The sequence below is a fragment of the Cynocephalus volans genome, chromosome 10 (assembly GCF_027409185.1).
Source record: "Cynocephalus volans isolate mCynVol1 chromosome 10, mCynVol1.pri, whole genome shotgun sequence".
Lineage (NCBI taxonomy): Eukaryota > Metazoa > Chordata > Mammalia > Dermoptera > Cynocephalidae > Cynocephalus > Cynocephalus volans.
In genome coordinates, this window is record NC_084469.1 from 24,633,731 (window position 1) to 24,655,967 (window position 22,237).

Sequence of the window (22,237 nt, forward strand, 5' to 3'; positions counted from 1 at the left end):
CTCAAATGTTACCTCCTCTCTGCAGCTTTTCCTAGTTTCCCCAGATCCTCAGTTTCCCCCATCGAGGCATATCACTTTAACGGCACCTGGAGATGCTGTTGTAATTGGATAACTGTAAGTCTTAGCCACCAACTATAAGCTCTTCTAGGCAGAGACCATATCTTTTTCACCTAGCAACATGGGTTGAACAAATTCAATACAGCATTTTCTCTGAGGTTAGTTTTTCATTTACAACTTTCTTGGCATGAAAATTCAGAATAGCGTAACACAAAGTAACCCAGAAACTCCTAGAAGATTATTTATGGCAAAGTATTAACAGAGGGGAACTCAAACAAAAGGTAACAGACCTATGTGACCAGTAACAGTGATTAACATTTATGGTTTCTACTTCTTTCATGGTTTACTGGCAGGTTACATATGTCACATTTCATTTTCACAACACATTTCCCAGTACCTAAAGATATTTAAACATGCTTGTATAAATAACTGAAATCCTTTGAACCATTCAGTGTTGGTCACTGAAATATGGATCCCAATGTATTCCAGTAATGATTAAATATTTAACCAATGGAATATAAGCGCACCCCTGCATTTCCTTGGTGGTGCGAGGTGGGATCAGAGGGCTCTTTCATTAATTTACTTTCAGTTACTGAAAAGAAAAGGATCTCACAGCATTTGAGGCAAACTTCTCACAGACTAACATTGATGTAACTGAGCAATTTTAACTTTCAAGAATCATATCTTCTTATAGTAATTGAAAAATATCTTTACCTTTTGGCCTTTTCAAAGAAAACCTGGCAAATAGTAATATAAGTTAATACTATATTGATGTATTCTGCTCTCAGATGATAACTATGGGAAATATATATTGTTAAAGGCCCAGGGCTGGCCAGTTAACTCAGTTGGTTAGAGCGTAGTGTTGATAACACCAAGGTCAGGGTTTAATCCCTGTACCGGCCAGCCACCGAAAAAAAAAGGGAAAAAAAAAGGCTCCGAGTAGTTATGTAATGTCTCTCCTGCTCCAATTTTCCTGCTGCGTGGGCAAGGCAGAACAAAACAAGGAGAGCCACAGTATTTAGTCTAAGAATTAGAAAAACTGTTTCAAGGTCCCATTCTAATTCCTCTATCTTAACTGATATGGCTTAACGAATCCAATAAATTCTTATCATTAGCATCAAAAACTTTGCTACATCAAAATGTAAAATTTTGATAATCTTGAACAGTTTCAAATATTTTTCCAAGAGTGAAAGTATCTGACCATTTTTTAAAATAATTTTAAAAATTCTACATAATTTAGATAAACTAACCAAGCAACTTCTTAGTGTTGGCCTGAGAAGGCTGTCCCATGTCCAAGCTCATGGATTTCCTGGCTCGAGGACTGGTCTGGCCCACAGTTGGATACGAAGCTGCAAGGTACCCCTCAGAACCTTTGGGAGAGGACCATGGCTGATTCTCCTTCAGAGTCCTGAGAGATTTAAACAATCAAGAAGAATTAATTAACATGGTGCTATGGTTTGAATGTCCCTCCAAAACTCACTGAAGTATGATCCCCATTGTGACAGTGTTAAGAGGGTGGGAAATCAGACTAAGGCATTTGAAAGGTGGGGTCTCTGGGAGGTGATTGGATCATGAGGACTCTGTTCTCATGAATGGATTAATACATTCATGGATTAATGGCTTAAGATGTTATTAGGGAGTAGACTGAGGACTTTATAAGGAGAGAAAAAAGCATGTGGAAATGCCTTCTTGCTCATCCTTGCCATGTGATTCCCTGCATTGCCATGGGACTCTGTAGAGAGTTCCCACCAAGAAGAAGGCCCTCACCAGATATGCCCCCTGCACCTTGGACTTCCCAGCCTCCTACACTGTAAGAAATAAATTCTGTTTCTTTATGGGCTGGCTGGTTAGCTCAGTTGGGAGAGCATGGTGTTGATAACACCAAGATCAAAGGTTTGGATCCCCGAACTGGCCAGCTGCCATAAAAAAATTAAAAGAAAAATACATTCTGTTTCTTTATAAATTATCATATTTCAGGTATTATGTTATAAGCCACAGAAAATGAACTAATACATATAGTGACAAATACAACAATTGTTTGCCCCCTTCTATGTGGCTGCTCTATTTCCCAATGACAGTAATCAATTTTAAAACTGCACATGAAAGGGCTTTAGGGTATAAACTCTTACTATATCTCCAGAAAGCATCAAATTTCTTTCCACGGTATCTTATACACAGTAGGTACTCACCAAATGCTGAGCAGAAAGAATTGTACTGCATTGATACTTTTAAATTAATTTTCTAAATTGACATGTAAAAATTATATATATTTATTGTATATAACATGATGTTTTGAAATACGTACACATTGTAGAATGGCCAAATCAAGCTAATTAACATATGCACTACTTCATACACTTATTTATCTGTGGTGACAGAACACTTAAAATCTACTCTCTTAAAAAATTTCTTGGGTTTTTCTTGGCAGCTGGCCAGTCTGGGGACTCAAACTGTGACCTTGGTGTTACAAGGCTGTGCTCTCACCAACTGAGCACACCAGCCAGCTGTCTAACAATTTTCAAGTATACAATACATTGTTATTAATTATAATCAACATGTTGTACAATAGATCTCTCGAACTTAATGCATTAATTTTTTAACCAGGGAAAATCAAGTCTTAAAAACCAAGAAAATCAAACCTTAACTTATACTTTGACCGGGGACCACAGGCACACTCACTTTCTTCTTTACATAACAAAAAGGGCATATCTCAAAGAAAGATAATCACAGTAGTAACTGAAGAATAAGATTATCAAATACTAAGTATGCCAGGAAACCTTCTGCAGACATTGTTAAAATCTCAGTGGGAAATTGTTGAGAGCTTATCAAAAAGCAGAATGTTCATAAATTGAATGGTATAAACCTTACAAACAGAAGATTGCTTTTCTATGTTCAACAATATGCCTAAACCTTAAAAATACTTTCGTTTAATTGAAAATATAGAAAAAGCCCCAAATGAAGCCATTTTTATATAATTTCTCCAAGTTATACTGAAAAATATACTACCGAAACCATGTACAACAGCGGACATAATTTATTTTATCATCTAAATCTATACTACAGAAAGCTTTTTAATAACTGGTGATATGAGTAAATGTAACAAATGTGTTGGCATGTATATGTTTTTATAAATCTCTATAGCTTAGTTTATTATTAAGCATGTAATGTTGCTTATACTTCATGTTGTTTTTTTCCCCAAGCCCTTTCCTGCAACCTGATACTTTCAAGATCATCTTTTTTCATTATTCAACTGATTTGTGCTTAAAAGAGGCAAACTAATATTAATATTGACACAATGAGACCAGAAGAATGACAGCTTTCTTACTACTTACTAACCCACATAAAATATAATCACATTTATAAAACGAGTTTTGATTTACACACACTTCCTAGATGATTTACACATCATCTCTAGATTCCCGTCTATATCCCCTTCTAGATTACTCTGCTGCTTGCCTCCATTAGCATGAAAAATTGAAACCTGATTATAATTATGTAATTATGGGAAAACAAGTTCACTTGCCTATAGCTGGGGTCACCATGATGAATGGGATATGTATCCATAGGAACATTTTCCATTGAAATATCAGTAAGAAGAAGTGACTTTCTATGTTTTAGGCTGCAGCGACTTCGAACCTCTTCAGACACTGTGAGTAAAGCTAACAAGAAAAAGAATGCAGGTTAAGAAATTTAACAAACCACAGTGTGAATTAAAATAGGATATACTTCTTACACCTTCCTAAAGAGGAAATACCTGTTAAATGTGCATGTAAGGAGCTCTAGGGAGTGTGGTGTTTAAGGATATAAAAAACTTAGGACAGATTTGTTTTCTTAAAGGGTTTACAGACTGTTATGGAAGACTCCACATAAACAAAATATACAAAGACATTTTTTTTTTATTGTTTTTAATTTTTTTTTAAAAAGATGACTGGTAAGGGGATCTCAACCCTTGACTTGGTGTTGTCAGCACCAGGCTCTCCCAAGTGAGCCAACTGGCCATCCCTATATAGGGATCCGAACCTGTAGCCTTGGTGTTATCAGCAGCACACTCTCCCAAGGGAGCCATGGGCCAGCCCTTAATAAGCATCTTATATTTGGCAAGAGCTTTAACGTACATCTGACCTCACCAAACATAAAAAATTGGCAGGGCAGGCATTATTTTGTCCAGTGAGGAAAAATACTGTGAGATGTTAAATGATTTGTTCAAGGTCATATGGTTCAAAAAAAAAAAGTTGCCACAACTGAGGTCTGCCAAACTGAGAACTGGCACTTTCCATTTGACAACTACATTCAAGAACTGTGTTATACGTAACTGCTGAGTGCTGTTGAGTAGAGAAGCACAAATCATATAAGAGAAAACTGGGAAGGTTTAATGGAATGTGGGAATGGGGCAGACATTCCAGGTAAAATGGCATAAGGAATGAATACTGAAGAGGGAGAGAGTCATTTATAGGAGATGGCAAGTAGATTAGCTTAAATAGCCCATCCGTTTGAAGAGGTGATCAAAATGGGGCTTATGCAATTTAGAGAAAGAGGACAGAATTGAGAGGCCTGTTTAAGGGTCCAAGATGCTAGACTGAGGCATTCATATTTTATGACAGACAACAGGGAGACACTGTAGTTTCTTGAGCCAAAGATGACAAGGGGGAACATTTCAGATTTTAATGCAAATTCTTTCATAAGGAAAAGTGTTTTAGCAAAATTTTCAAAATTTTAAACACCACTAAAGGACGGACCTGTGAACTCTTTACTCCACCAAGCAACCAGCCAAAGGACCTACAGGTATTTGGACCTTTTTGGTGATCTTTAAACATAGATGTGGTAAGATTAATTTTGTCTGTTTACCTGCTAAGTAAGCCACGCTCTGTGTATTCACCTCAAATTTGTCACAATTTCTATGTTTATTAACCAGAGTTAGTAGTGTATGCAAAATTCTGACTGTTCTTGCAACAATGGCAGGTGAAGGATGCCTGTACCCTACAAAAAAAAAAAGTTAATTATTCTCTGAACAAATATTTGTTGAGACTAACAACAACTCTGCAAGGTAACTAACAACACTGCAAGGAAAGGAAGTATAAGGGACAACTCCTGCCACCTTCCAAGAATAGCCATTTGGAAAGGTAAAACAACATATGTGGATAGTTGACTAATTACATATAGGATTAAGTACCAAAAATGTGTAATATAGAATAATGTTCCCTGGAACCCTAAGGTACCTTAGGGAGAGGAAAATTAGGAATGATGATGGTGTTTTAGATCATCCCTAAAAAACAGCACAGGAATTTTAAAAATCTATGTACTGAAATTTCTTTAATATTCCTTTTGAAAATAGGGTTCTACTGATTAAAAAAAATTTTTTAATTAGAAGAAAAAAAACCCTAATGACATAGGAAGTATATACTCTAAGAGCCCAAAGAATAGGATGGTTAGAGGGTAAGTCTGATGTTTGGCCAGCTTTTAATCATTACTCATTTTTAAAAAGGGGATTTGAACACTGAAAATACTCTTTTAGAAATATAGAATAAGCAATTACTTTATCACTCCAGTTGCAATACCTCATCTTGGTAGCCTACGGTATGTATAATATCTTTTGAGCAATCTCTATTCCTCTCAGAGATTACAACCGCCAATTTCTTTTTGTAGAAATTTCATAAGCAGATGAAATCAAATGTATACATTCAAAGTCTTGAGTGTATGTATAAATATCAGGTAAAAACTAGGGGAACCTCCATGATCCCTCAAGCCTAAGAATCATTTAAATTGATACAACACTGTAGACTTAAGCTCTACCTTGAGTCTCTACAGTGGCCAAATCCAGTGCTGCTTAAGACCATTGGTTCCTGCCAGCTCCTTATCCTAGGCCTTACTTTAGGCAGCTCTGCCTCTGACCCACCACTACATGCTGTCCTTGTTAACTGCAATCTCTGGCCATGATTGTCCCATGTTAATAAACCAAAGCTAACAAGTTGTGAAATCAGCAATGGGGCGTAAAGCCAGGTTAGGAAGTGAACAAACTGCTCTAAGGAATAGCTGATGATCACTGGCTATAAGCAATAAAGAGATTTGGAGGGGGCTGTGGGGGAGGAGTACCAAAAAGAAGAGGTTTTATGATATATAATAATAGTATTGATGAACAATAAACTAGAAACAAGTTGAAAAAAATCTACGGTCATATCTTTAAGATAACATTTTCCAATATAAATTAATAAAATAACATTTATTGATTTTCAATCTGTCTTATTTTGATAACCAGCAACATACTTACATACTGTTACTAATAATATAGCTTGCAGAAGACTCAGTACTTAGGAATTTTACAAAAATCAACTTTTTTGCTTTTTAAGGAAACCTGATATTTGATGTGGAAATTAGATTCTAAAAATACACGTTGAATGAAACAACTCAATAAGACAGATATAGTTTGCATTTAAAGTAAGACACACGGGCTAAATTATTTTGATTTACTTCAAGTAATCAATTACTTTAATTACCCCTGGCTTCTTGATACCGTTTTGTAAAAATATTCTGATGTAAGGTCTCTACCTTTTAAGAGGTGTCCAACCAGGGCAAAGTTAAAATTAGAGTTGAAATTGAGTCCAACAAAATGATCCATTTGCTTGCAGTGCCATTCCAGAGGATTCCGGATTGCCATAAATACTTCCTCTGGACTCTATTAATAAAGACAATCATGAGATGGTTGATGGAGTTCACACAGGAGCTTTCTTTAAAGGATCACTTACTGATTTTTGTTTGTGTTCAACAGCTGTGACAAGATAAGTAATCCTTTCAAGTTGACACAAAGTATTTTCAAATGACTACAGAAAGCCATATCAGAACATTTAAGGTACTACAAATTAATTGGTGCAAGACAGTCAAGCATACAAATAATAAGATATTGGAAGATGAAATCACTTTGATTTACAAAACAAAATAAATGACTAGCCATTTACATCCTGATGACTTTTAACAAGCTTTATTAACTCTGATTCCTAGTATCCTTGGGCACTGGAGTCAAAATTAGCTCCTGCTACTGAGATATTCTGGCAATGAAAATGCCGAGGCAGATACTCCTAAGATACAAATGCTTCATTTACAATATTCTTAACATACAAATAGCCAATAGCTCCATATCACTTTGACCACCATTGTCCCAAGACAACCCCAGAAAAGGGCAATGGGAATTAGGAAAGAAGGGTTCTAATCCCAAATCAGACGTACTAACATGGACAAGCTACTTAACTTCTTCCTTCCTTTCTATTTTGTAAAATGGAGGTCTGACTAATAAACTTCAAGGTACGTTCTACTTCTAAAATTGTTTCCACACTTTCTAGACTTCCAGATGTTCTGGGTCCACACATCTGGTAAACTGAATAAATACTGTTCAGACCAAGTACAAAGGCACTTCAAAAAGTTCATTGAAAAACAGAATTAAAGATAATATGAATCTTTCCGTGAACTTTCTGAAGAAACCGTGCTCCTGTTACCTCTCTCTCCTTCTATCCACAGCTCAGTTAGTTTCACTGCAGGCTGATCTGTTACATACACACTGTCTGTCTTTAAAAAAAATTCCTCTCTTTTCTCCTGGACTCTTCTCATTTTTTTCCAAAGACAAAAGGAACACAATTTCATGCTGTTTGGGCCCCTCCTGCATTCTCTATGAACCAAAGCCCAATCCTAATCAAGACTAGTAATTGTTAAGGCGGTAGTACGAATGGCATACTTTAAAAAGTATATTTAAGTATATTAAGTATATTAATTAGTATATTTTGCCCAATTAAAGAAATTAGACAAAAGAAAAAAAGCTAGTAAAATAAGTACCCAGAGGTTTTCTTTAGACATCCAACTTCCTTATCTGCTACTAATTATACTTATTTCTCATTAATTAGCATTATTCAATAAAAATAATCTTATTTTTAGATTATTTCTTCATTTGTGAAATGGGAAGTGGAGAAAGCTAGCCTCTACCTTATGGTTATGAAAAATCAAAAATAAGTGCTTAGCGTAGGGCCTGTAGCTATTACTACTACTCAGTATTACTTATCCCTATTCTGTTTACTAATATTGGCCCAATATTGTTTTTTTGTCATTTTTTTATAGAAAATAAGCATTAAAATGTAAATTGATTTTTTAGGCTGGTTAAAAAAAAAGTTCTTTACACTGGTAAAAAAAAAACTATTTATACTTTATGAGCTGGTAGAGAACTAAACTCACAATACGTTGCATTATAGAAATTCATTATTTAAATTATGGACCTCCTCTGATTTTAAAGAATAACAATAAAAGAGGAAGGAGTACTAAATGTAAGTAATATAGGAATCCTAAGAGAAAGCTTGCATACCTTGTCATTGAATATCCGGAGACTATCTAAGGTGTGCAGATTTTGTTCAAGAAGTGCAGTGCCTGCTGAATACAAGTTGACTTCATCAAGCTGCAGCACAGCCACAGCTACCCAAAAGAGGGCTTTGTGCAGAGGGGAGTCCTAGCAAAGAAGACATGGTCCAGGTTATAAGATGAACCATGAAATAATCTCATTCAAAACACATTGCAGTATAAAACCAAGCATCTTATCTCACCAAATACTCGTGCTTTCTCTTTGGGGAAAGTAAATATAAGGATAAGCTCTTCATTTTTTCCATGTGTATAACTAAAGACACTGTTACAGGGCTCAGAACCTTAGCATCGCTTTTGATTTCTCCCTGTTCTGGATTCCCAATTCCAGTCACCAAGGTTTACTGATTCTTTTAGAGTAGACTCTATTGCATCTGCCATTTCTTTCTTTATTGCTAATGACACTTTCCCAGGCCAACCTTCTTCATTCTAAATATGGATTCTTTCTTGCCTCCACTTTCCCCCCACTCCAATCCACTGTACACACTACCACCAGAATGAACTAAGCCCCGCTTGTGTAATTTTACCTGTCTGCTTGAAAACAGTACATTTCCAAACTCCTTTCTGAAGAACGTTGAATGTTAGATGAATTCTATTCAATCTTCACAACTTTCCCTCTTACTACTCCCTTGAAAAATTTCTCCATTGAAACTAGAATGGTCTACTCATCATCCTGCCTTTGTTCCAGCATTCTTGTACAGTCCTACTGCTGTACTTCTGCTGGTCAAGGCTTTTGGCTTTCTCCTTTTCTCTCTACCTCTCTTTAATTTCAACTCTACCCTATCAACTTCTTCTCACTCTTACCAGTATAGTAATCTCTTGCTACTATGAATTAAAAATATTTATTATTGGTAATCCTTAATTCTCTCTGTAGTATATGGGGAAATACATGGACTTTAGAGTCAGACGGCTTTGGATTAAAATCATGGTTCTGTCTTTTACTTGGTATGTAACCTTGGGCAAGTTACTTAGTCCTTTTGAGCTCATTTTTACTTATAAGATGGAGATGAGAGAACCATTTTGTATGATTTAGGATTAGGATGTTTGTAGAACATATAATTCAATATCAGGAGCATAATAGGTACTTACTTGTCTGTAATCTCTCCCAAGTCTGGCATACCTTTGTACTCAAATTCACAGAATTATACAACTTTAGAGGTAGAAGGAAATACCATGCCATTATTAGTCTAGTTTTCTCATTTTATCAATGTGGAAACATCAGATAAGTTAAATGACCCACTTAAGGTCACAAAGCTGAGATGAGTTTAGGTCATCCTAAAACAGTGGCCACATTATTTTACTCCTTCTAAATATCATCTTCACTTAGCACCCAAACTCTTTTGATGATCAGGTATACTTCTCGCAGCTTTACATTTCTGCACAGTAATCATCACTAACTAACATACTATGTATTTACTTACTTTGTTTATTGTCCATCTACTCCCCAACCTCCACACCCACCCCAGAATATAAGCTCCATGAGAGTAGGAAATTTTCAGTACCATATCTGTAGCAACAAAGATAGTACCTGGCACATAGAAGATGCTCAATTATACTTATTAAAGAATTAAGAACATATACCTATCTTTCCTTTAGCACTGATGAGACAAAAAACTTAAAAGCACCTAAGAACATACTCTTCATACTTATTCTTCCTCCAATGTAACTACTTAAAACAACTAAACTTTAAAAAGTTCTACTTTAACTACAGCTGTTTCTTTATAACATCTCAAACCATTTTATTTTTTGAACTCATTGAAAGAAAATAAGATTTAACACCAATACCCAAAATGAATGCACTCATTTTCTATATGGTAATTACCTTATTAAGAAGTGGCTGTAATTTGGTCAGTGCTATTACTGTAGCTTCTATCAGAACTTGACTGTTGTAAGTATCAGGTCCTTTTAAGCAACTCTCAAGAGCCTTTTAGGAAAACAGAATTCTTCATTTTACTTTCATTGACATAAAATATTAACTCCTAAACTGAATCTTAGAATTAGTTCAGGAACATTTACTTATTCAGTTAGTGCTAGAATTATTTCTAAAGCTATGGTTATCTTGGTAGGTAGCTCAACGCACATTTGGTTTCTTATTTCTTAATATTTTATTATAATATTCTAGTATAATAAGTCAGGCATTATTACAGTAATTACAAATTATATCACTTTATACAATGCTATAGTCTTATCAGATAATTATATACTTTGAAAAATGATAAAATATTAAGAGTACCCGCTTAGCAAAAGAGACAAAATATCTATCTTCTTTTAAAGACATCTTCTTTAGAGAAGGTTTCATTACTTCAAAGAATTACAATAAACAATCAAAATCCATTTTTTAAAGGTTTAATAAGTAACATATAAGAAATTTTATTAAATTCAAATTTAAATGTCCTTTAGAAGAATCGAAGACATGCTTTTGCAACTTGGGAACCACAAATATTTGGGAGAAGGGAGGGACAGGTACCTTGCTAAGAATACGGATAATCTGCTTTATCTGCCCATGAGACACTCGTTTGCTAATACAGCCAAAGACAACAAGGGCTCTTGGTTGCAGGGATGGATTATACTGGAATGCAAATCTGCAAGATTCAAAAGAGCTTATGAAAACCTTGTGTTTATATATACTAAATCAGTTAATGTATTGATTATGAAGTAACATCTATCTTTTCAATAATACACATACTTTTACAACTTATATTTAATTTGGGACACACCTTTGAGCTAGTTCTGTCCACTGGTCCAGCCACTTGCATGTTGGAATATCTCTCATACATGCCTAAAAAAAGGATACTCTAAATATATATGTACACAGATGTTTTTTAGAAACATTTAGACAATGTTTATTGTAAAGTCATTAAATGACATATATGTTAACAATAATACATTCCATGAAAGTGTTTTTATTTAAGCATTAAGTGTCAAACAGCAGAATAAACCAGTATTTCTTCTATATAGTACTAATAGATTTGCAAAAATGATTTTAACTTAGTTTCTTATCATTTTGAGTTACATACCTCCATGATCTCTAACAAAGCTTCTGTGACTGTTTCCAAGGATGTCAAAGCAAAAGTTTCCCTCTCATAGGAGCCAGGAGAGAATGACCTGTCCCGGTAACTGGAGCGGAAGGCAATGACAGCTGCTGACTTGACTTTGCTAATGCCAAACAGCAAGTAAAATTTGGGTAATGAGAATTCTGTTAGGCTGAGTCTCAAAACTTGCTTGGTCTCTTCTGTAAAAGAAAAAAGAAGCAAGTAAAGACTGTGAAGATATATTTTTAATTCTAAAGTTCCATGTTTCATTTTGAATTTAGAAAGTTTGGATATCATATAAAAATTGCATAACCATGCTCCCTAAATCAAACCTCTAGATACGTTACATCAATGCTCATTGCTTTAGCTATATTTATCTACAAATTAGTGCTACGCTGTCAACTGGCACTGAGTGTTTGGCTTACATATATATGCAAGGAAATCTTTACTATACCCTGATATGGAATGGAAGTAATTAATTTTTTTCTTTTTGATAATATTTCATATCATCATTGCAGGCTTAAGCTAGTAACTTGGTGTTAAGGCACCATCATAAATAGTAAGATAATCTATACCAATCAGGTAAAGTAAAACGGAGAAAGGAATTGGTGAAACACAAATTACTTTTCTGCGACTCACCACTAAAATGAAGCTGTGAACAGGTACACAGAGAGTGAATGATGTTAATGACCAATCCATGTGTGGAAGCTCTAAGAGAGAGTGGACCTGTGGCTACTAAAAATGTAACAACGTGGAAGAGGTAGGGGAGATGAGCCGCCACATCAAGTGAATTATTGAAGGACAGCATTAGCATGTAGCGTGCTAGAATAGCAATATCATCCCACATAAGATGTTGTTCTAAAGTAGGAGTTGGAGATAAGCATGTCTTGTCAATTATCTTGCACATCCTTCCAATAACCTGTAAAGAAGCAGAATTTTAAAAAACATGGGGCTAAAACAAAGTTTTATCACAAAAAATTTCTTTAACTTTAAAATGACTAGTTACAAAACAAAAAACCTCCTGTTGATAAAATCAGATACATCATGCCATCCTCTAGAAGACAAAGGAAAAGTGATTACCTTGCTTGAAACCAATTTCACATTTCCAGAAGCCAAAGCTACAGCGGTATCTGCCATGACCTCAGCTTTTATTGATCCCAAGCCACCTGTTGCACTGGTTTTGATGAAACTGTCTAGTACAACATCAAGCAGATCTGTAATCTAGGGGAAGAGGAAATATAACTTAAGTTTTTAACCACTCTACCAACTTAATTTTTAATTTAAAAATACACAAGGAGCAGCCCAATCAACATGAAAATTCTGTTTTACCCGAGGCCTTCAAAATACTAGATTTTATTTACAGACCTGTAAGTAAACAATTTATCATAAAATATCCAGGACCAAGGATGAAGATATTCACTTGATTTCTTCAGAGATTAAGAGATTGGTATTCAAAAATTTAAAAATCTCTCTATGTTATCTTCATTCACTTGCAAAGCATCTCTCCTAAGACGTAACTTATAATCAGTATAAGATAAAATTATTCTAAAATACAGGAAATAACATCAAGTACTGAGATGTTTTCCAGGGCTATAAAACTGGCTCCAAAGTCACTTAAAGTTATCTGGAGGATTTGCAGCATTTTTTGAGTAAGGGCATTGCTCCCTTAAGTGATTACTTTGAAGACATGATATGCATAATTCTCGTCAGATGAAAAATAAAATGTTACATTACATCCTATATTTTAATGTTGGCATTTCGATGCTAGAACTATAAATGAAAGCAGGTATCAAATAACATCACTAAGAAACATTTACTGACACCCATGGTGTGTACATTATAAAGCACTATTTACTAAAAACATCAATTAAATTCTATATAATTATGCCATGGAGGAGAGTGCTAAAATAACTAGCTTTTCTCTGGCTCTGGGACACGCCTTAGACATTTACAGTTTTGAACCGGGTGGGAGTATACATGCTTTGGAAGGAGGGAAGTGTGTTTCCTATTGCTATATCCCTAGTGCCTAGCACCGTTCTTTGTACAAAGTGTGCATCAGATAAACATCTGCACAAGGAGGCACTAGATAAATATTTGTGCAAACTCAATACCTGCCCAAGGCTCCCCCATATTTTTGCTTGAATAGATGGATACATTTGTTTCTCATTTATGGTCATTGTTATCAGCTTATCAAGAATAGCAGTAACTCTTTGTCGTTTGGCATCATCATTATGCTTACAAAAACGCACTAGATTTGACAGCCACGGAGTCATGTATTCCAAACAAAGGTGTTTCAATTCAATACCTGAAAAAAATATACTATTAGCATAGATGGTCAATGAAAATGACATCAACAATTAGTTTAATATAAATAATGGGGGGTGGGGAGATAACATAAAGACCATTATCTAAAATCAGGCCTGGAAAAAAAAGACTTGGCAAATATATTTTTGAAGATAAAGGTGAAGAAAGAGAACAAGCCTTGAAGAAAGTAATTTTAAAAAACCAGTAAGCCAATTTTTGAAGTTTTGTCTTATTTTTCTCCCTTTTAATCATTCTTCTTCTTGTTAAAGAAATTTATTAAGTTTTATCCTCAATGAAAAAGGAATATGTGGCACTCATAGAAAGTTTAGTAAAAGGAAAGCATCAACAAAAAACTGAAACTGATATTAATATATTTTGGTGTATCACTTCATCTCTCCTCAGGCTTTCAAATCTAGGTAGAGATATTGAGCATCTGCATGTGTATACACACATATAGCCCACCACCACTCCCCCCCCAAAATGAGAATTATGCTATATATGTAGTATGCTCTGAATATTGTTTTCAGTAAACATTATACTGAGATTATGTACTCATCATTAAAAATTACCCAAAAACATTTTTTAGCTTTTTATTTGGAAAAAACTTCAAGAAGAAAAAACAAAAGACACAAAAATTCCTCTACACGCTTCATTTATAGTCTCAAAGAAAAAATTTTAAATTGTGGTAAAACATACAGAACATGAAATTTGCCATTTTAACCATTTTTAAGTGTACAGTTAAGTGGCTTTAATCATTTTATAAGTGTAACGTTCAGTGGTGTTACAAGTGTTCACACTGTGCAATCATCGCCATCATCCATCTCCAAAGTTTTTTCATCTTCTCAAACCAACATTTTGCACCAAGAGCATTTGGGTTTCATATTATTTCATCTTATGGAGATCCAACAGTTTAATCAGTTCTTTATTCACTGACTTTCGGACTGTTCTGATTTTTTTTTCCTGCTATTATAAATAATGCTGTATGAAGTTCAAAAGTAGGTAAAATAAGTCTGTGGCAATAGAGGTCACAGTAGCGTTTATTCTTGGTGAAGGGATGGTACTGACAGGAAGGATTATTTAGATGCTGGAATTGTTTCGTATCTTGATCTTGAAGATACTTCCGTGATGTATTCACACGTTAAAGTTTATCAAGCTGTTCACTTAAGATCTAGGCACTTTACTGATGACAAGATATACCTCAATTAAAAAACCTAAATAAAAAATAATGCTATGATAAACACTTAACATTAATTCCTTAGGATAAATTCTGAAAAGTGGAATTACGAGGCCAAAAGGTCAGAACGTTCTTAATGGTCCTGATATCCATTTCCGAACTACTTTCTAGAAAAACTGCCCCTGCTCACAATTCTACCATCAGCACTGAATTTTAAAAAATATCTTTGCCAATCTGATAGGGGAATATGTCATCTCACTATTCTTTCTATGTGCATTTCTTTGATTAGTGAATTTCTTAAAATGCATTCTTTTTTAGCATCTGTATGTTGCTGTTGATCCACTTTTCTTATAAAATGTATAAGAACTCTTCATGGCTAAGGATATTAATCTTTTCTTATAATCACCCCAACTGGATTTCCTAGTTTTAAATTTATCTTTCATTTTTTGTTCTTGAGTAGAGATGTTCTGAAGTTTTCTGCAGTTATATCTGTTCACCGTTTCCCTCTATCACTTTTTTGCTTCGTATGTCCTTACTCATCTAGAAATCAGCTAAATATTCACTTCTTCCTTTTCTGTTTTCAATGTTCCCAGTGTTTATATTCAGCTCTTAAATATAGCTAGAACTTATTTGGCATCTTGCGGTGTATGGCGAAGATAAAGACCTAACAATTCATATCCCAACTTCATTTCTTAAATGATTTAATCTTTCCCCATCAGTTTGTGATGCTTCTTTATCAATCTGTTTCTCTTAAACTGATCTGACTGCTGATTCTCACCCATTTTACTTACTGTGTTCAGACATTTGTAATGCCAAGTCTGTTTTCTTTTCCTTTCAATATTTTCTTAGCTATTCTTGTACTTTCAAGTAGAATTTAGAATAATTTTAGAATCATTTCTACCTCCATTCTCTCTCTTTTTATTTTTTGGTGGCTGGCTGGTAAGGGGATTCAAACTCTTGACCTTGGTGTTCTGACACTGTGCTCTCCCAACCAGGCTAACTGGCCAGCCTGTATCTCCATTCTCAGTTTTCAAATTCCATGGCCATTTTGATGGGACTGTAATAAATTTGTAATAATCTGGGAAGAACTGTTCTTTCAGGACAACAATATGCCTGTCCAGTAACTGAAATCTTTTCTTATATTAATAGTTATTAAGTAAGCTTTATACTTTTTTTGCCAGTCTTACACGTTTTCTTGTTAGGGTTATATTCCTATATCTCTTACAGAAAAAAATTATATATATATTGTATAATTATATAATTATATACATATATGTAATATATATCATATATTTCTCTTACAGAAAAAATGTATATATAATATATGTATATAATGTGTGTATATACATACATATACAGAAAAACACATATACAGTGACCTAGTCCTGATGAAATGTTAAAGCTTTTAATTATCTAATAGAGAAATGTCAAGAAATGTGTTTGCAGAAAAAAAAAGTTTATGCATTATGGAGAAAGAGAAATTGAAGAAAATGTCAGGAAATAAACTGATAGAAGACCAACATTTATACTACTATAGAGCATAAAGATGGACAGATATAGGGCTGGCTGGTTAGCTTACTGGTAGAGCATGGTACTGATAACACCAAGGTCAAGGGTTTAGATCCCCTTACTGGCCAGCCACCAACTAAAAAAATAAATAAATAAAAAGATGGACTGATATAAAGAGTGGATGCTAACTTTGAGACTTATTAGAACCAGTGCAGGACAAACTCTGGACCCTGTATTATGTGCCACTGCACTCTCCGTACATCATATGTGTATAATAAAATCACAAAGTCAACCTGAAGAAAAGAGACGATGTGCAACGAGGCAATGTGCGTAATTACTCATGTGGCGTGTTCTGCTAAGAAGAGAAATACTGAAGCTAATTAGACTGAGAGAGTGAAGAAAATACTTTGTAAGTGGTCCAGAGACATGTAAGGTATCAAAATCTTGCCAGCTTGCTTTTATTGGTGGATTTCTCAATGTAGCCTACCAGGAAGTTCCTTCGGAGTTCCTTCAGTTACAGGGTATCACAGACGAAAAATCAGAAGAGGTAAAAAAGTAAAAATATAACAAGTCAAAGACTTCACTGGCAAATTCTGAAGTGAAAGGGTTTTCTTTAATTTTCTTAGAATCATTGTTAGTATTAAAGAAAATTATCATTACTTACTAGATTTGCTAAATCCAGAAATACACTCTTCCAAAAATTCTAACGTGAGGTGTGGCTCATTGGCTGCCAGTGTTTTACTAATAGAGACAATAAAGAGGGTGTTGTTGGCAGGGATACATAAACCTGATGTCTCTAGTAACTGGCCCTCGATTTTTAAATTAAAGGTACAAGTTAAGGCACACAGAAGATTATAGGCAGCTGACCTAGGAGAAAACACAAATGAAGTTGTTTTAAAACTTATTTTCCTTATAACTCCCCCAATTTTTTATAACATACAATCTTTGATTCTATTACAAAGCATGATCAACTATTTTTAAATTTTATGATCAATTAAAGATAAGATGTTATGATTCTATGGTAAAACCAAAAACCCCTTGATCATTTAGGAATTAAAAAAAAAAAAAGGAGATTCTTGACATAACCAGAAGAGTAACTAAGAGGCTCCCAAGACAGGTGGGTGTAGGCTTTCCTAAAAGACATTTCACTAGGACATAAAATTTGAGAGGTTTATGCTCCTAAGGTGTATCAATAGAAAGAAAGTCAGAATAAGGTATACCATACGTTTTTAGTAAAGCAAAAACTCAAATTGTGGTTCTTTCTCCCACTAGATCCAGTTGCAATGGGGATCATAAGAAGAGAAATGAGGTGGCCCTTCATCAAATTAGAATATTAAAATATTCAATCAGCATCTACTGAATTTCTTTCTGGGTGTCCTATTAGTTACACTACACACTGGAAGTCAAAAACAAAATTACCTTATAATTAAGTCCCTCCACTTTTCCTTCTGAGACCTCATTCTTTCATACATAACTGTTGAAAACAAAAAACTGTAATATTCAGGTTCCATTAGGACCAAAACTCACTTATAAATGTCTGAAAATATATTTAAGTAATGTAGGAGACAGCTTTAAAAACTTGGACTCAATTTTCAAATTTTAATTTTCTCCCACATCCAGCACAAGATATTAGTTTGACTGCTCAGTAAATTTCAGCTTTTCCTGACTTCTGAACTTCTGTCATGCTAATATATTTATGCAACAACCACACAGGGGAAAAAAAGCCACTGAAATTTTAGCCTGCCTAAAAGCTTTTCTCTGGGATGACATGTATCAGCAAAAAGCAGAAGCTGTCAGCTTGCTTTATTTCACTAGAGTATGGGTTCACCCAAGCTAATAATTATTAAAAGGTTGTTGGCATTCTTTAATGCCTAAGAATTCTAAGTTATACTATTTTGATATTAACTTTTACTCTGTATATTTCAACCCATCCAGGTAAAGAAATCCTGTTGATTTTTTTTTTTTCCTTTTAAATAAAGGTGAATCTGGAATCCAAAAAGGCCCACTATAAAACCTGGGCTATGTTATATACCCTAGGGAAGATTTTCTGAAGCTCAGATTTTATATCTGAAAAATCTTGAAGTACTTAAGACAAAAAATTATCCTAACACGAAAAGGAAAGGGGGGAAGGAGGGGAAAGGATGTAAAAAACTTTGGCAGGAAGGGAAGCAGGGGAGGGGAGAAATACTTTTACTAAGCACAAACTATTTGCTAGATACTATAGTATACTGCCACACATACTAATTACTAAACCTCTGTAGGTATATAAAAAAAGCATTGTTACATTTATTTTACAAATGAGGAAACTAGAATTCAGAAAACTTTAGTATCCTGCCCGAAGTCACACATAGCTAGAAAGTAGCAGATCTAGATTTAAACCAAATCTACTAACTCCACAGGCCATGCTCTTTCCACATTCATGTTCAAATTATTAGGCCTAAACAGAACCAATTATAAATGTTCAGATGACATTTATATTTGTCTTAAGATTTCTTTCAAGAATTCTGTTGAAGTGACATAGGTGGAAAGTATGCAATAATGTTATTGTTTGAGTAATTGAACGTTATTAGGCCTTCCTTTGTCAAACAATGATAATCTGATTTGACTGTTAGGAAATGTAATCATGATATACTTTTGAACATGGGAAAACTTAATTAGAGGACTCAGAGGAATAGAAACTTAATTTAGGAGTAGGCTTTTTTAAAAAGGACATTTTCTTTGGGAAAAAAAAAAGTCTGCTATGTTGTCTGTTTCAGATGAAAGTTTCCTGGAGAAAGTACATATATTGGTTTAGTATGAATCACCCTACTCAGAATTCCATCCACAGTTCATGTGAATATCCCATAACTTGATGAGATCACGCTGGTTAACCCACATGGCATACCGTCCAATTTACAGTATTAAGGTAGCAGCTGCTTTAAAAGCTTATTAAATGGTCCCATTTTAAAAGCAACAAACCCTGAATAAAGTTGAAATGAATTTTTAAAAACCTACCGTAAACTAGGGTCTGAACTGCCTAAATTAAGTAATGCGATATTGAGCAGTGTCCCAGGGACATCTTTTGGCCGAATCTTGGTGTGCTGGGGGATCGAGTCGGGCTGCGATAGCTCCCAGCGGGTCCGGATATGAATGATAGACTGGACAATGGCTTCACACTCCTGGTGCATGAAGGTGAGCGGCGTGCCCTGGTTTGCAATGGTTAACGTGAACTGGTTCTCATCCACTAGGCAGATCTCTTCAATTTCCGAGGCATAATAGATATCATTTAGAAAGACTGACTGCCCCAGGACTTTTGTTCGCTCTGCTGAGGTTACTTGAACAGCAGTAGAACCAACCTGGAAAGTGGTGGTGAGGGGGTGGAGTGGAGAAGAATTAAATGCCATTATGTAGAATTCTAAGAGGCTCCAAAAACCAACCAACCAACCAACACACCATATTTGCCATGTAAGGAAGGGTTACCATTATTATATATTCAAATTGGTTTAATAATTATAGTGAAAAATGCTCTCAAAAGAAACTGAAGTCATCAGAAAAAAATTAATTTTACTTTTAAAAAAAGGTCAAGAATCCTACAGACAAGTACTGATTTTATTCTGAATGTTCATGTTCCTCACTCTGCAAAAAGCACGTAATAATAAAAGAACTCTCACACGGTAATTTCCATTCTCCACACATTCCTACCATTTGACTGACGTATAGCACACTGCCCTCTCTACAACTCTCTTCTGCCTCAAACCTAACCTGGAATACAATTAAGAGTATACTTCTCGTATCTTCTGCAGGACCTCCACGAAGACAGAAATATTGGTCTTCCTACATCTGGACTTACTTGATATTTAATACACAGCTATGGGGACACATAGGGAGGCCAGGATATAGTCTGGTTAGTCAAGAAAGACAATGAATGATTCACAAAATACAGACTGAAACTTACTTTAATAGAAACTTTGGTGTCTTTGTGAGCTAGTTTGAGAGCATTGTGGAATACCTTCAGGTCCTCTTCTAAAGCCAAGGTAGCAGCAGGTAGTTTCTGTTGTTCGTGCTCTATGTGCTCAGCTAGTTTCCCAGGGCAGTCTATGAAAATGAGCCTTTTGCTACCTTTGAGGCCAGTAAGCAGCCGCTCATGATATTTGGTGTACTCCCTGACCCAGGAGTTACAGTTGTAGATATAGACTGCAGAGACATTATCATAAGCAAAGCCAGGAAAAACGACAAACCACTTGGAGAGAAAGTCTGTTTTAAAGCGATTGCTAGGCCCAGTATGGGTAAGGTCCACTACGATTTCATATGGCTTTGCATAATATGGCTTTAAAGTCAGCAAGACGTGGTATATCAGCAAATCGCCATTGATTTGACCAGTTTTGAACCTAAGGAAGATGACAACAAAGGACACAGATTAACAGAATTCTGAATAAATATACAGATGTCACTAATCTATTTTATTATTTTATTTTCTGATTAGTTTTTTAGAGAGAATAATAATATAAAGCAATTATTCAAAGTCTAGATTCATTTTTTAAATCAGTTGTTTTTCAGAAATTGAGAAATATGGCTAGAGTAAAAGGGAAGAGACAAATCTCCAACTGTAAAATTTTTAGCAACGAGAAACATTTGTGCACAAGTTAATAAAGGAGGACGCAGTCATTGGTTAGTTGCCTCTGGGCCACCAGCCTTCCCGGTGAACAGTCTGGGCAGGTGTGACACTCCTGGAGCTCTGACGTCAACTGGAGAGGCTTCAGACAATCCATTCATCCTACCTGACCAGAGACTGGTGCAGCAATAAACACATGATTCAAATCACGAAAACCAGGGCCGAAGAGGCTCAAAGCAGGGACTTTCGCTTAAATTATTGGGATTTGAGACTTTTCTTTCCTGATATTTATAAATAAGGGAATATAAAGCCCTGGGAGTTGCTGGCTCCTATCTTAGGATACTGAACAGAAGGAGCTGAGAAATGAGAGAAACTGAGGCCCTGGATATATCATTTGAGTCTCAGTTAAAGCCTCTTCTGGGGTCAAATTTATCTCTGGACTATTCACTTGTATAAGCCAATAAATACCATTTTTTGATTAAGCCAAATTAGGTTACATGTTGCTTAAAACCAAAAGAATGCTAATCAATTTGAGTAGCCACAGTGAAGACCATTGGAAAGCCCTGAAGAACACAGTACTAGATTTTCAAATCAAAACAACTTATATTAACTTAGGCCCAATGTTTTTTCTATCTTGATAACTAGTGATAGTACTACTAAGTAGGCTAAGATAAATATCTTCACCTCAGAGTTTTTGACCTTGTTGGGAAGAAATAAGATAAGAATGCTGCAAGTTGAATGATTTTAAAACCAAAGAAAAATATTTCAAGATAAAATATATATGGTAGTATGCAATCACTTATAAAGGAACAGCAAAGAAAAATACTGCCATTAAGTTCAAAAGAGGAAGAGATCAACATAAACTGGGCAGTCAATCAGGTAGAGGAATTTAGAACTCAAGAGGGATTAGGCAGACCTCAATGAAGCGTAGTAAAGTGGAAAAGAAACAGGTAACTACTAGATGTGTTGATGAAACAGTCAGCTAATTTAGCTGGAATGGAAGGTTCATGTAGGGAAGTTTTGATAGATAAGCTGGGAAAATACATAACAGCCAAATTATGAAGGGACCTTAGGAGCTTAGGTTTCCTCCTAGGGGCTCAGTATCAGAGTATGTTCTGCAGACTACCAGCATCAGAATCAGTTGTGGTGCTTGACAAAAATATAGTTTCCTGGTCCCAGCCA

The 22,237-nt window shown here is 35.1% G+C and overlaps 1 protein-coding gene across 6 annotated transcripts in view; it reads right to left on the minus strand.

Annotated features, from left to right (window-relative positions):
* NF1 (neurofibromin 1) overlaps window positions 1–22,237 on the minus strand; it is a 228,507-nt gene that overhangs the window by 21,051 nt on the left and 185,219 nt on the right. For all 6 annotated transcript variants that reach the window (XM_063109114.1, XM_063109113.1, XM_063109109.1 and 3 more), the window contains 15 exons: window positions 20,399–20,831; window positions 19,459–19,799; window positions 17,129–17,331; window positions 13,589–13,782; window positions 12,558–12,698; window positions 12,117–12,396; window positions 11,463–11,677; window positions 11,163–11,224; window positions 10,913–11,027; window positions 10,268–10,369; window positions 8,396–8,536; window positions 6,601–6,727; window positions 4,903–5,034; window positions 3,581–3,716; window positions 1,308–1,465 (listed from right to left, as the gene is read on the minus strand). In XM_063109114.1, coding sequence (XP_062965184.1) covers window positions 1,308–1,465; window positions 3,581–3,716; window positions 4,903–5,034; window positions 6,601–6,727; window positions 8,396–8,536; window positions 10,268–10,369; window positions 10,913–11,027; window positions 11,163–11,224; window positions 11,463–11,677; window positions 12,117–12,396; window positions 12,558–12,698; window positions 13,589–13,782; window positions 17,129–17,331; window positions 19,459–19,799; window positions 20,399–20,831 — 2,780 coding nt within the window. The remainder of the gene's footprint in view (window positions 1–1,307; window positions 1,466–3,580; window positions 3,717–4,902; window positions 5,035–6,600; window positions 6,728–8,395; window positions 8,537–10,267; window positions 10,370–10,912; window positions 11,028–11,162; window positions 11,225–11,462; window positions 11,678–12,116; window positions 12,397–12,557; window positions 12,699–13,588; window positions 13,783–17,128; window positions 17,332–19,458; window positions 19,800–20,398; window positions 20,832–22,237) is intronic.